The sequence below is a fragment of the Salmo salar genome, chromosome 09 (genome assembly GCF_965601325.2).
Source record: "Salmo salar chromosome 09, fSalSal1, whole genome shotgun sequence".
NCBI lineage: Eukaryota > Metazoa > Chordata > Actinopteri > Salmoniformes > Salmonidae > Salmo > Salmo salar.
In genome coordinates, this window is record NC_138299.1 from 9,736,730 (window position 1) to 9,752,500 (window position 15,771).

Here is a 15,771-nt window from a genome sequence, read left to right on the forward strand (position 1 = left end):
TACTCATCCCTGCACGTTAGAGGCTGCTGCCCTATGTACATAGACATGGAACACTGGTCACTTTGTTAATGTAACACTGGTCACTTTAATAATGTTTACATACTGTTTTACCTATTTATTTATTATGTACAGTATATACATATTTATACTCCGGATTCCGACATTGCACGTCCAAATATTTCTATATTTCTTAATTGCATTCTTTTACTTTTACTTTTAGATTTGTATGTATTGTTTGGTATTACTGCACTGTTGGAGCTAAACCCGCAATAACATAGAGGTCGACCGACTAATCAGAATGGCCAATTAATTAGGGCCGATTTTCAAGTTTTCATAACAATCGGTAATTGGCATTTATGGACACTGATTATGGCCGATTACATTGCACTCCACGAGGAGACTGCGTGGCAGGCCGACTACCTGTTATGCGAGTGCAGCAAGGAGCCAAAGTAAAATTCTAGCTAGCATTAAACTTATCTTATAAAAAACAATCAATCTTAACATAATCACTAGTTAACTACATATGGTTGATGATATTACTAGTTTATCTAGCTTGTCCTGCGTTGCATATAATCTATGCGGTGCCTGTTAATTTATCATCGAATCACAGCCTACTTCGCCAAATGGGTGATGATTTAACAAGCGCATTCGTGAAAAAAGCACTGTCGTTGCACCTAACCATAAACATCAATGCCTTTATTAAAATCAATACACAAGTATATATTTTTAAACCTGCATATTTAGTTAATATTGCGTGCTAGCATGAATTTCTTTTAACTAGGGAAATTGTCACTTCTATTGCGTTCTGTGCAAGTAGAGTCAGGGTATATGCAGCAGTTTGGGCTGCCTGGCTCATTGCGAACTGTGTGAAGACCATTTCTTCCTAACAAAGACGGTAATTAATTTGCCAGAATTGTACATAATTATGACATAACATTGAAGGTTGTGCAATGTAACAGCAATATTTAGGCTTATGGATGCCACCCGTTCAATAAAATACGGAACGGTTCCGTATTTCACTGAAAGAATAAACGTTTTGTTTTCGAAATGATAGTTTCCGGATTTGACCATATTAATGAACTAAGGCTCGTATTTCTGTGGGTTATTATATTATAATTAAGTCTATGATTTGATAGAGCAGTCTGACTGAGCGGTGGTAGGCAGCAGCAGGCTCGTAAGCATTCATTCAAACAGCACTTTCCTGTATTTGCCAGCAGCTCTTCGCTGTGCTTCAAGCATTGCGCTGTTTATGACTTCAAGCCTATCAACTCCCGAGATTAGGCTGGCAATACTATAGTGCCTATAAGAACATCCAATAGTCAAAGGTATATGAAATACAAATGGTATAGAGAGAAATAGTCCTATAATTTCTACACCCTAAAGCTTCTTACCTGGGAATATTGAAGACTCATGTTAGAAGGAACCACCAGCTTTCATATGTTATCATGTTCTGAGCAAGGAAATTAAACGTTTGTTTTTTTTACATTGCAAATATTGCACTTTTACTTCTCCAACACTTTGTTTTTGCATTATTTAAACCAAATTGAACATGTTTCATTATTTATTTGAGACTAAATTGATTTTATTGATGTATTATATTAAGTTAAAATAAAAGTGTTCATTGTTGTAATTGTCATTATTACAAATATATATATAAAAATTGGCCGATTTTAATCGGTATCGGCTTTTTTGGTCCTCCGATAATCGGTATCGGTGTTGAAAAATCAGAATTGGTCGACCTCTAATTGGGAGTCCCATAGGGCGGCGCACAATTTTGCCCAGTGTTGTCCGGGTTTGGTCGGTGTAGGCCGTCATTATAAATAAGAATTTGTTCTTAACTGACTTGCCTAGTTAAATAAAGGTTAAATAAAAATATATATTTTTTAAATACTCGATCGCAGTCATTTGTCTGTGAGCTGCTCCACGGGACAACCAGTTGTTTGAGCTGCGCATGCTTGCTGCCCGACCGATAGTTCTGCTCAAACTAGTGGGGCGCCACACACGGGGAATTGTACAGTATGTTGATAGGCTACTGCTGTTACGATTGACCCTTTTCTCCTCCCTTCTCTCAATCAGGCCCAGCTGTCGTTTTTGTCTCTGGAGTGCCTCTGCTAAGGATTTCTGAGATTTTCACAGTAAAAAATTATTAGTATTTTTTAAAAGGGCTAAATCTTAGTGGCTCCCTTTTCACCTCATTTAACACCTGATTTACTTAAAAGGCACATCTCAATGGGTGGTCCAGGTATCCTCATGACATGGCACAAGTGGGGTGGTGGGACTTTTTTCTCTCTTTTGTTCTCTATTGCTCCGCTATTTTTCCTCTAGCAAAGGTGAAGGCCAATTATTCCTTGAATGTCCTACTCCTTGAAGTTTGCAGTTGTCTAAAAAAACATATAAAATATTTTTCCTTTAGTGTGTGTACTTCACTGTATTTATAATTGGGATATTGCTTTTCAACAGGAAATGTTAACAAAATCACTGGAGAGGACATCTTTAAGCTAACAAAGGGGTATGGCACACACCCCCTCAATTAGAGCACTGTGTGTACCTACTTTGCTATTTGGAAAATATAGTCCAGAAAACACCAACTCTAGCTTTCTGGTGTGTCCACTTTGCATGAGTGTTCAGACACTATTTTTCACTGACGCTGGGCCTAAAACTTCAAGCTTAGCATAGCAGTTCTCTGAGCCTGATTCCTGGTACTGAAGTCAGCACAAAGAGAAAAGGGTGGGACAAAAAAGAGAGGGAGGATGAAAATGAAAAGACCTCAACAGGGAGGATTTTTTTTTTTGTTGTTGAAAAACCTCAAGGATTTTTTCCCCCCTTGCTTGTATTTTTTGTGCCAGAAGCTTACCAACTGTGACCTGCCAGCCAGTGTGCTATTCCTTACATAATTGAAGATGGGCATTGTTCAAAGGCACACCTCCATGTAGCTGGCCTCCATTTGACTCCATTTCCCACAATGTAGTGCAGACAACTGGTGTCAGATATTTAGCTGCTTATTAAGCATGGCATGTAGTCTGGTCAATTATGTCTGAGAGAAGGCTGACTATCTGACACCGTTCACTTTTATTAAAACAGACACGAGAGACAAGCTTGTTCACATTTACTGGTTGAAAGTGAGTCAATCTGATATGTACTGGCACGCACGCAGATAAGCATGCATTCAATATAAATAAAATGTCAATTCACATAGTTATAATCCTTTCTAGAAATGTGTTTTTTTTAGCCCATAGATGTTATTTTTTTTTGTCACTCAAATATCACATGAAAACCCCTGCTCTAGCCAAAAGGACCTCATCTATAGGTTATACAGCTAAAGGTTATACAGGGCCTCAAATAGATAAGGTGAAAATGACAACTGCCCCATGCCCCCTCACCCCTATCATCCATCAGCCGTGTTTATATGTATCTTTCATGGCGCATATCTTATGAAGGGGAAACAACAAGCTTATTGATAAAGCGGTCATTGGAATGGTCTGTCTGGGCTGTTTTGTGTCTGCTTCATAGCTCATACTAGCTTGAGTTATGCCTGCTTAGTGCTTGTATTAAAGAAGCATGACTAGATCTATGGGTCATCACACAACAGTGATGCTTGTTGCAGTTGTAGCCTCTGCACTGTACATTTCTGGGTCCAGCTAATTATGAGGGGTCTGGTCAGGGGTCAAGGGGGTCAGGGCTCCCTCTTTAACAAAGCTGCAGATGTGTCATTGTCTAGTCTGCTGGTTGGCCGATGAGGCTCTGTTTGATACTGTGCAACTCAACTCACCCAGCTCCTCTTGCAGTCAAAACAAACACAGGGCTCCGATGCTAAGGTCACCAGCCCTCCACCAACCTTTTCATCTCCCGCCGAGTGAGACATTAAATAAATAACATGCCGGCAACACGGCCCTTAGATCTGTAATTGCTGTCACACTCTGCTTTATAATGCCCCCTATAGCCCCTCGTTAGCCGTCAGTAGGGGGGGAGGCTGATGACATCACATTTGACCATCAGACCAACTCCTTGAATGCCCTGCACCTTGAAGTTTGCGGTTGTCTAAAAAAAGCCACTATGTTGCTAAAAACACTTTTATTTTTACCCTTTTAGCGTGTGTACTTGACTGTGTTTATACTTGGGATATCCCCTCTATAACAGGAAAAGTTAAAGAATCGGTAGGAGACGCCTTTAATGAAATCATCCTAACACCTAAACCTCGCCCCCCCCCCCCCCCAAGAGGCCCTTTCAGCGTCCTGTACCTCTATGGGCTCTCTGCCCTCACCCGTACCTGAATGAGTCCCATTCATTTAACTGAGAGAGAGCAAGCCATCAGGGTCATTAACTCAAGTCAATTCCAGCACGTAAACTTAATCTTATCCCCTCAATCCATCCTCTTTCCCATTACTCACATTAGCCCTCCCTGAGAGGATGAACTCTTTCCATGCAACCGACTTGTTCCTGAAGTGCAAAACCAGCTGTGTGCTGCTGATGAACTACCTAATTTGTTGTGATTTCTTTTTTTGTGTTCCAATCACTCATTGTTGCCTCTGCACCCTCCCAAAGGGAATATTATTATAAATCAACAGTGCTTGTTTCCAAAATGCCTCTCTCTGTTAACTTCACCAAAGGCAGTCGTCCTCTATTATTCCAGTTGTGCAGGTAGTATTCGTTAGAAAAGGGCTTGAGGCATCATTGTAGTGTTTTTACAGTTACAATGAGCCATTGATTGGGTGAAGGGCAATAGGATGGACAGTAATTGCGGTGTCAACTGTCATGGAGATGTGCATCTCAACGTTAGGATATAGAAGGGAATTATAGTTGACCATCAAAACCACCATGGACATCTCTCTCATTTTGTCTATGCTAGGGCTGTCCCCGACTAAAAAATATATATTGGTCGACCGAGAGTCGTCCTTTTCTTTTGACCAATCGATTGGTCTAAATGTTTTAAGTATTTTTCCATATATAGACAATACCCTATGTGTTTGAATAAAATCAACTACATATGCACTGAGATGTCTGATGCTTTAAGCACACTATTTGATTAAAGAATTAAAGAATTAATTACTGTTTGGAACAGTGTAAACAACACTAAATCAATTATAATACCAGTCTGTTCTGACCAAAAAAAATTGTAAAGCCTTTATTACAGTAACCCCAAAGATTAAAAACAGCAGAATCTGTGAAATTCCTTTATCTGACATTTTCCGTTGCATGAGGCTTGGTGCTCACGGAATCAGTAGGCTATTAAACAATCACTTAAACAGACAACAGATGCAAGATCCGTCTTATTTCTGTAGATATATTTGGAGGATTTATAAAGCCAGGCACATTTAACAGTTAGGTTATTGATTATAGGACCTAATTAAGTTGGTTTCCTCTCCTAAATTTTCTTAGCCACGTAGGCTAAAGCAAGGGTTGTTTCCTCATCTCTGATGCTGCTGCCGCCGCCCCTTTGTTCTCAATCCCAATATGCTGGCTAACTTTGCTATTATGCACATAGCAACATAGGGAAAGGTGCCAATTCTACGGCGCACTGAAGATTATGATTCAGGAGCGCGGACAGCGACCGTATCCAAAGCGGGAGAAAACACATTTGTTATAAAATAATATTAGATGTATTAGTGTTGCACAATTATTTTTACTGAAATTGTATATGGCTATATTATGTATAATATGTCTTAGAGGGATGGACTGTGCCATCCCCGTGGCCTGGATTAGTCCACTGAGACAGGCGCGAATCAGACCGGTGTCTCGTGCACCTGGTGTCTTGCGACTGCTCGACTAAAGAAATCTCGGTCGACCAACAGCCTATCGACCAAACAATTGACTAAATAGACTCAGCCCTAGTCTATACACAGCTCTGCTGTCCCAGGGTGACGTTTCATCTATAAGGTTGGCTATATCAATGAGTGTTTGACAACAATGCACAGTAGCTCTGCCTATCATGAGGCCTCTTTCTCTGATCATTGATCAGCCATAGTTTTTGCGTCCATTTTTCTATCAGTTGTTTTTAAAGAAATTGAAGTTGATCCAGACGTTTTAACCTCTGCCTGTTATGACCTCTCAGGCTAACCCCACATAATCAATAGCCACTGAAGAGAAGACCCAGCAATTGGTGTCCTTCAGTACAGAGGGTGACTATCTGTCAGTAGATGGCTATTTATCTCATATCATTTATTTGGTTGTCATTTGTTTGACCCCTCATCATAGAGATCCTAGGGGACATCTCTTATTCCATTCAAAGGTCACAGTCGTGACAGCATTATAGCATCAGATTATAAGGGTCTCTGTGTGGTTTGTATGGCCAGTGGGAAAATGGCGACTGACTGCATACAGCCTCACTAACTCTCCATTCTCACCTCCAAGTACAGCACAGAATGTCAGTGTTGTTTTTTGCAGCCCACTGTAAAACTAAGAAACCTCAGATGGTATGTGAATGGGCTGTGAACTTATGGTTGGCTGTGTACCATAGCTTGATCTGTCTGATTTGCGATACGAAAACATCCTTTGTGTGAGTCAGTCAAACTCAGTGGCAACAAGGTGAAATGCGTGGCCCATGCTGTCATTCTGGTTGGTTTTTGCCCGACTTGACCTAAAAAGCCTGGAAAAACAATCTGCGCTGGAGTTAAACTTGGACGATTCCACGGAGGAGAGCTGGTAGGTGGTTAAAACATCAGAGGAGATCCCAATGGCCTGTAAGAAAAGTGATTGAGAAATGGGTTCCACAAGGTATGTTAGAGCTATTAAAGTCTTCCCTGGACAAAGACCTCAAAACATAAATTTTAATAAGCGGATTGAATTAAGGCTTCTCTGAAATGTATTACCTTGGGTGTAATGAGCATTGTCTGCTTGGAGACCAGCTTTGGCACACTTCGCTTCTAACATGGAACGTAAGTGATGTGCTTCTGAAACGCAACCAAAGTTAGACAGCTTTCATGTCAAAGCAATGGCTTGTTTTGCAAGGCATGTAATGCATGTAACACTCCATTTGTGTTGTCCTCGAGGTAAGCTGTGTAGTTGGCCATGATTCTGTGCTGTAATATAAGCCAAAACGTTTTCATGACTTCTGCCTGAAGGGGTGTTTTCAGAACTGAGTGATTTTTCTGAGGCTTTGTCAAAAGTCTATTGTCTTAACTCAATAAATACACCCCACCCAAACTTTTTCACTTTATCTCAAAACAAAAAGTGGGGCCAGATTTGATGTCTAGTTTTTTTTTAGTTACAAAAAAAATTATCAGCCCCCAATCATAAGGTATTTGAGTGAAGCGGGAACAAAGCAGGTTTGTGATGAGGGCTTCAGCACTTGGTGTTCCCAGTACATTTCCTCTGCTCATGTGGCAGATCAAATTGCCTAACCAACATTTATAACGTTCCGACATTCCACAAGCAGAAATATTTTCTGAAATTAAGATTTAGTTATGGGAAAATGTCCATAGTAGCTTCTGGGGTTTTTGCACTCATTGCTTATTTAAGCCACTCAGTTGAAAGACTTAAATAACCTATATTTGTAGGCCCATCCAACCCAGAACCTTTTTAATAAACTTTTTCTAGAATAAAGAGTCATCTCCGCTATCCACAGGAAAATGTCAAGAGTTGCAGCTTCAATGGCTCAGAAAATAATCCTGTGGTTTGGTGTTGAAAACAATTCCCCAAAAAAGAACATGACTATTGTACATTTGGTGTTCATGAAGCATAATTTACATATGGTTTACACTCAAAACGCAGTATAACCCAACTCTTCAGCGGTAATGCTGTAGTCAATGCAGAATGTGCTCTGGTCATTTCTTCCCTTTGGAATGAATAGAACAGGAAGTTGCCATCTTGGGTCTGCCCTGCCCGTTTGGCAGCCCCTCGCATTGTAACAGGCTTCTTGTCTGCCTGCCCGTCATCCCCAGGAGACGCAGAGCGGCCATTAAGGGCAATTAGCAACGTTCTGCTGCGGTAGGCAGGATGGGATTCCAGCGGCCTGTCATTAATTACAGTACTACAGCCTTTTTAAAACTGAAATCATAGGCCTTTGCTTTCAGACGTTTACTAACTGCACTGTCATCTCTCACTTTCCTAGAACAAGGTCATTGAGGTTGCGTGAAGGTATGCAAGCAAGTTTTATAGGGTGCTCATTTGCTAGTCGAGACCCATATAAATTATAAATTCCTCACTGGGGTGTCTTGTTTTTGATCTAAGGTTTTTTTTCTCCCTCTGTTTTGTGGCAAAATCCACAGTCGCAGCGGCTTGCCAAGATTTCACTTCTTCTCACAGACCGTTGAGTTAATGACCTATAAGTGTTTGTTGTTTCTGTTTCACTGTGACTAGGCTGCCGACAACACTAACCCCAGCTCTTGGTCACGGAGGACGAGGCCGGCCCCCGGTGACCTGGGTACCTACGAGAGGGAGAGAGTGAGGAGCTCCAGGCCTGACCTAGGGGCCAGCAGAGGAACGGGAACCACGGCTTCCAGACCAGAGCTGTGGTCCAGTAGGGGTCAGGCTGGCCATGCGGAGAGGATGACCGGGCGCGGTAATCAACCACGGAGCAACCGTCAGACCGACAACTAAACCGGCCAACCATCCTTGTAGCTCCGCTTCATAATGTCCAGGTAGGATATTACATTTTACATTTTTATCATTTATCCAGAGCGACTTACAGTTGGATGTCGGAGCCTGCTTTCTGGCCTAGCATTGTTAATTAACAAGAGTATCTTTCATTTCTGATATAGTTTCTGATAAAGTGTATACAGGTTGATACTGTATTGTGTTATCACCTGACGATAACATGAAAGATTATCTTCTCATCTCACTGAAACTGTGTAATAGCCATGACTATTACAACTACTGTATTTTTATGGTGGGAATCTTTTTAGAACTCCGTCAGAGGATAAAAATGTGACTCCAGACTGAGCCACTAGTGACTGCTTGACTGCACTTTGCCGCCCAGCCCTCTGTTAGTATACGACTTGTGCACTCTTTTTTTTTTTCCAGAGCTCTCCATGCCCCCAAACTGCCTGGAGCCCCTCAACAAGGAGAAATGTACTGTATCAAGCATATCTAAATCCCCGAGCAACAGCAGTCACAGCCATACAGAAGAATAAACAACTCTCAAGTCCCTGTCCAGCACCTACCTACCCATGCTTCTCTGAGTGCAAAAACAAGATGGCCACCCTCTGAAACCTTCAACCACACTCTTCCATTTGCACAGACACAACATCAGTTGTATTATAATGTGCCCATATACAGTATCGCTCTGGTGTGGACCTCACCACCAGTGAATGTATCCTCTTCCGCATCTTCTCCTACCAGATGTATTATAATGTATTCCTCAGACTCGACAAGGGAGAGATGATCACTTGGGTGACTGGGCCTAGAGGTGTGTGTGTGTGTGTGTGGGGGGGGGGGGGGGTGAGGGGGGGGCGAGAGAGACACAGGAAGGATTTGTTGTCTTTCGGAGTGGACCGTTACAAGACCTCACTTTGGAACTTCCCAGCGGAGCTCCCAAGCTGCACAAAGGTTGTACCCATGTGACCAGAAACGGGGAGCGAATTACTTGGATTAAAAATAAATCTACTCTGATCTTTGACTTATTCAAACTTAATTTAGTGAGCGCTTAGACCATGCATTTGCTTTATATTGACAACTAGAGAACGACCGATATGAGTTTAAGGGCCTATACCGATACTGATTTTTGGAGGTCAAGGAGGCCGACGGCCAATATTTTATGCCGATAATGAATATAATTCAATTTAAGGATTTTGATTAATTTTCCCAGAGACAGCCACAAATCAATTATATAATCATACAATCAATTTTACTTTTTTTTTAACAATCTATCTACATAACATAATGGTAATCATTGATTTGAATGCTTAATCTCTTGATAAACTGGGTAAATCAAGATGGCATAGGCTTGCCTACTCACAATACAGGTGAATTCATACCCAATAAGACTGCATGCATTCATCTTTTGAACTCATTTGGGCTCATTTCAATGATCTATGGGTCTACAGATGACAATCTGTTTCCCTTCCATTTGGGACCATGTTAGCCTCAGGGTTGGGGAGTAACTGATTACATGTACTTTTGAAAAACTTGATTACTTTTAAATTCAGAAATGATGTTTGTGGGAAAAACATACATTGTGATACCTTTCTGTTTTTTCAATGACATTCAATGAATCATTGAAAAAAGATGCAAGTGTTAAGTTTATTCCATCTGAGGGAGTCTGACCAGAAGTCAGAGACCACTGATGACACACCAAATGTGTTTGATGGATCCTTTTTGTCTTCTTCAAATGCCTCTTAAGAGGAAAGTAATCCAAAAGTAACTGAAAGTAATCATATTATGTTACTGATTACAATTTTGGACAGGCAACTGTAACGTATTCCATTTAGAAAGTAGTCTACCAAACCCTGTTAGGCCTAGTGATCAACAAAATGTTAATAGAAGTAGCCTATTGTCTTCTTTTATAAAGACGTGGGCTGTCTCTTTAAAGGTGCTACACATAGGATTTTTCTGAATTGTTGCTTTGTAATTACAGAAAATGTTCATAATATAGTGGAATGATAATGTTTCCCAGTATTACTTATCCGCCATTGTTGTGATTGGCTGTGATATTTGCCTAGTGATTTCTCCCGCCAGAGCTGCATCTGTTGTCAAAATGGGAAAGCTGTTTTGACTTTGTGGCTGTGTTATCTAGTGGAAAAGGGGTCAAGCAGACAATGTAGAAATGGCTCCGTCATTTACTGGTTGTTATAATTCTACACTGTTCGCTCAATTTCTGTTTGTGAGAAAACATGCACTTAACAGTGTAGGGCAGTGGTCACCAACCTTTTTCTGAGTCGAGATCACTTTGAGTCAAAATGCAAGCCGAGATCTACCGCTCTTTTTTTTATTTTTAACATGACTTAAAAAACTTAAGCCTATGCAACATTAACCAATTAAAAACGGGTTATGTAGCAATGAGGTTTGTGCAGTAGGCTATAGGCCCAATACATTATCACTGCATATTGACTATGCTTGAATTGCCGTGCCAATGTTGTTCTCATTTTGAAATGATAGGTATATGATCCCACTGGTAATAGATCATTTGTCGTATTACTTGAGAGGCTGAGTGAGCATACTCTTTTTTTTTTTTTTTTACTGGACTGATTGCCTGCATCTATTGGTCAGTCTGAGGAGGGAGCGAGCAGCGGTGAGGTTGACCCTCACCCGACTCACCGTCCCTTCGCTCTCCCTCCCTTTGCTGAGAAAATGGGACACGGTCTTCCATCTGATGGCGAAACTCAAGTCGCACTGCATTATTTCTGCTTCGTGCACTATTTCATGTTACTCCTATGACCAGAGAAAGTGAACTATTCCTTGATATTAAAAAAGCCACTAACAAGCCACTAATAATAACAACGCAAGCTTTGCTATACTCATTTATTGCAGCAGCAGTGCTGGTTGTAGCGTGAGTGGAAGTAGGGAGAAAGTGCATTTTTATGGCTTATAAAAGGTTTGAACAGAGTGTTGACAGTGCTGAATAGCAACTTAAACATGAAGTTACTCATAAAAACAGAAACTCTTTGGTGTATTTGTTGAGTCTCTCTAGTCATGGTTTTAAATGTTTTTTGAAATCTCACAGTATCAACTTTGCTTCTTTTTACACTCTATTGCTTGAGGAAACAGTGCAGTGATCTATCTGATTGGACTTCGGTAGGCCTATAGGTGCACTTGAATTGCTTTCTGGGCCTGCCAGGTAGGTCGGCGTTCTACTTTCAAGATGCATGAAGTGGTTCAAAATGGGATAAATTTGCCTTCCCATCGCTAGGGCTGCTGAATCACGTAAACTCACCGTCAACAGCGAGAAACCAAGAAAATGAAAAAAAAATAGTAACGCGAGGCTTTATCGTTGGGTTTTTTACAGAAATGTTTGGTGATTGACTAGAAATGCTTGGAGATCAACCAGTCGCTCGCAATCGACCGGTTGGTGACCACTGGTGTAGGGAATCATTGTACCATCTAAATCGCTGTGAAATATCTTTTCAAAAACAAAAAATATATTTTTTACCAGCTGTTTGACGCTGGTGGACGAGAACCAAAAGTAAAAGGCGTGAGAAGTAAAGTGTGAGCCTCTGCCTTGTTACGGGGAAATGGGATGCTGGGGATGGGGGAGATTTGTTTTGAATGCAGCCTAGTGCTGTTACAATTCACCTAGCTTCCACATGGGAGAAATTCGAGGTGTAGCACCTTTTTTAAGAGAAAATACACCACTCAGGACTTATGTAGCCAGGCAGTTTGAGAGAAGAAACCACTGGCTACTCATGTAGTCATTTAGCAGTGAATTATTAACACAATTTTTGGTGACAATCAGCTTTGAAATTAGCATGTTTTGCTTTATGGTAGCTACCACAAATAAAGTTATAGGGTAGTGAGCTGATGTTAGAAAAGTTGTCTTTATGAACACTAGCTATTGGTATGTTGCTTTGTAAAGTGCTGCAGTCTGTATGGACATTGTTTTGCCTAACAGTAAATTAACACTATAAACATTTCTACATTCCATGTGGCATTATTCAAGTGTGCTAAATGTATATGCAGCATGAGTGGGTAGCTAGCAAGCATCCCAGAGGTTCCTTGAGGACAGGCTAACTAGCAATGAGCGGTGCCGGCTTGCAGGAGTTTCACACGAGAGGCAAGTGCGCTCAGGCTTTAAAGGGGAAATCGGCTGCGCCGATAGAATAGGAAAGGCTAATATCGGCCCAAAATATTGTCCCGACCGACTATTGGTCGTTCTCTACCGACAACCATAGCATTTTTGCAGGGTTTTATTTTGCACATTGTACACACACACACACACACACCTAAAGCCATTTTTAATCCACAAAACATGACTATCGTTCCAGAGAATGCATAATGTCGGCCTAAAAGAGGGTTGAATGTAGGGCTTTGCGGAAGTTTGCATGTTTCTACGTACTGTATAAGAGGAGCATTTTGAAGTTATGTGCCTCCAGTGTCCCTGCATGCTCTCTGCTTTAAGAACAACAAAGATAAGGACCCTGTCATAGATGCATATTCTTATTTACTTATAGGCTGCATAAAACATATCTTCTTCAACACCAGTACCTAAGCATTACGGAAGATGATAGCCAAGGACTTAGATCAAACCTTCAAATTGTGCTTAATTTTGTTTCTCAGTAATTCACTCCCTGTTGATCACCATCGTCCCCCCCCCCCCAACTGGAATTGTGGAATAGAGTGGATGGTCTGTTGGGACAAACGGCAGAAAAGAAGGTCCGCCCCTTTTGTCTGCACTCGATGAATGATTGAATGCATATATTTTAGCTTTGGGGGGGGGGGACATATACTGAATATTAGTCATCTGGAAGAGGACTACTATTCCTAGGGTGCTTTGCTTCAGCGCACCTTCCTCCCTGGACTGGACACAGAATGGAGGCTCCAACTGGAACTGCTGACCTGGATCTTGCAATAAACTCTGACTGTTCACAGCAGCGCTGCAACCAGGCACAGGAAGCAAGGCGTTGGGCTCGTGTTGTCCAATCACCACAAGGAACAATCAGTCCAAATATACGCGACTGGGTTCGCAGTGCGAATCGTCTCAACTCAACTTTTTTTTTTCTTTTCTTTTTATAGAAATATATTTTGTTTTAATATTGAAACTGGACTTTTTGTTGTTGGATTAGGGAGGGTTTGGTGTCACTCTGGCCAGAAACCATAGAAATCATGGGGGTGCCATAGAAACACCACCAGTCTAGTTTTGAGGTCTGATATACTCTTACATATACACACTACAATACTCATACAGGCAATACTCTGTGAACTCTAAACTCCTAACTACAAACTCTGGTAGGAGGGGTACCATATCGCTTCAGGAATGGCAGCTGAACCTGAGAATGGCCTTTGCTTGTTGGCTTGGCTGTCATTGTAAAGCAAAAGAGCAAATGAATCTCCCCCTCAGATCCTATTGGAGAGTCACTGTATTATTACGCCATGCAATGACTAGGATGTTGGATCCAGAATGTGGTAATACGGTTCGTATCGTTCTACGGCCAGCTTGTTCACTAGTTCTCTTAGAGGTCTCACCAGTCAGATCTCAAGTATACTATGCGGGATTGACCAGAGTTAAAGTTTCCCCATGATACTGGTCAGTTGTTGTAATTTAGCCTTACCTGTATAGTACCAGCCAACCAGCATTTTCACTGTAGCTTTCATATTTATTAATTATTTACTACAAAATGCATATACCTATTTTTCATTGTGAACTTTGCAGTTTGGTGAAGGGGACCTATCATTTACAGGCCTTTAGATTTCATAGCGTATTGAGAATGGGAAATGGAAGAAGTCATCACACAGAATACAAAAATAATGACCAACCCTGAAATCACCACCTTGTATTCCCCTAACCCTGTGGAAATTGGAGGTGCAATTCCCCTCCTTCTGCTAGCTAGCAATTTACTTGTTTACCTTTTTCAAGAATTATTCCTCCACTTACTGTCAATGCCGTGAGTGTGTGATAATCCTGCTGAGAGAGAGAGGGATTTAGTCAAGGTTTGTCTACTGGTTATTGTGTGGACAAGTATAATGAATGCTCATTACAAATTTGCAAAGATTTTTACATTTGGAGAGAATATTTTATAGAAGAACATTTTCCAGAAAATACCAAGACCCTCCAATCTTTTGAATTGATTAGTTTTGTTTTGGGACCCATAAACGGATGTTCGCTGCCCAAAATGTTCTGCCCTTTTGATTCACCTGTTAGAAGGGCTCTGGCTCAGCTCAGCATCATAAGGCATTAGTGTTGTCATGTGGCCCCTTACACGGCTACTGTCCCGTCTGCGAACATGTGTTTAGTGCAAACGCACACCGCTTGATGCTGTTCAGAAGCCTGATGTGCCAAGGGCTACGTGATGACTTGGCCCCGCAACCAGTCCTCCTCGGTTACCAGCATGACGACCGCCAGCCGGCCACTCGTTCCAAATCTGTATTTCCGACCTTGTCACTTCTGTCCTGCACAGTGGTTCTGAGAAGGGAAGAGTACAGTGGTTCCAGTTTCCCTCCTTTCTCTCCTCCTTCCCCTACCTCAAGAATGCCTTGATTCTTAACGCCCGTGATAAGCATTGCTAGTTCTGAGAGCCGTTTTACAGGCTGCCAAAGCTTGCCGGCAGACACTGATATACAGCTCCCGGGTAACCGAAAGGTCAAAGGTCAAGGCTGGAGCTAATCACGTCTTTCCCTTCGACTTTGGAGGGTTATAAATACTGGGGGGAAATCGAGACGATTTGGCAGCGGCCAGCACTAGCCAGAAACGGAGGCAGTCGATGGGTGTCCAGTCAAAACTGGCTCGCTCTGATGTGCCAAAATCCACATGCTAGTGGTTGTTGTCCATCATAGCCAAGGGATTTATGTATAATGCTCATATAAAAGTGTCTGTGCAGACTCTCGATGCAAATCACTCACTGGGGATATTTTGATAGTAGGCAATTAGTTCGTGAGCTTGAGCTCCTTTTTTAAGAAGGTACGGATTTCGGAGGTCCGTGTCAAAGTTGAGCCCAGGCACGTGCACATCAACTGTCATTCCCATAGACGTATGTCACCATGGGTCGGGTATCATCATGTCATTGATCCTATGATGCAAGGCCAGCATCCCTTCCCCCGCCATACAGTCTCCCCTGTCCCCCTACACACCGAGGGGAGTCGGGGGGGTCCCAGGATGACAGCAGCTGTCGGAAACCATAGGTTTAATGTGCTTTCCAAGGGTCGTCCTGGAGATGGGCTTCAAAGAAAGGCGTTTTTAAAGGGCAA

The 15,771-nt window shown here is 41.8% G+C and overlaps 1 protein-coding gene across 1 annotated transcript in view; it reads left to right on the top strand.

Annotated features, from left to right (window-relative positions):
* Positions 1-15,771, top strand: part of LOC106610673 (leucine zipper protein 1) — a 98,750-nt gene that overhangs the window by 80,046 nt on the left and 2,933 nt on the right. The window contains exons 4-5 of the mRNA XM_014210121.3: positions 8,296-8,576; positions 8,959-15,771. The exon at positions 8,959-15,771 is cut by the window's right edge and continues 2,933 nt beyond it. Of these exons, the coding sequence (XP_014065596.3) occupies positions 8,296-8,535 (240 nt within the window). The 3' untranslated portion in view covers positions 8,536-8,576; positions 8,959-15,771. The remainder of the gene's footprint in view (positions 1-8,295; positions 8,577-8,958) is intronic.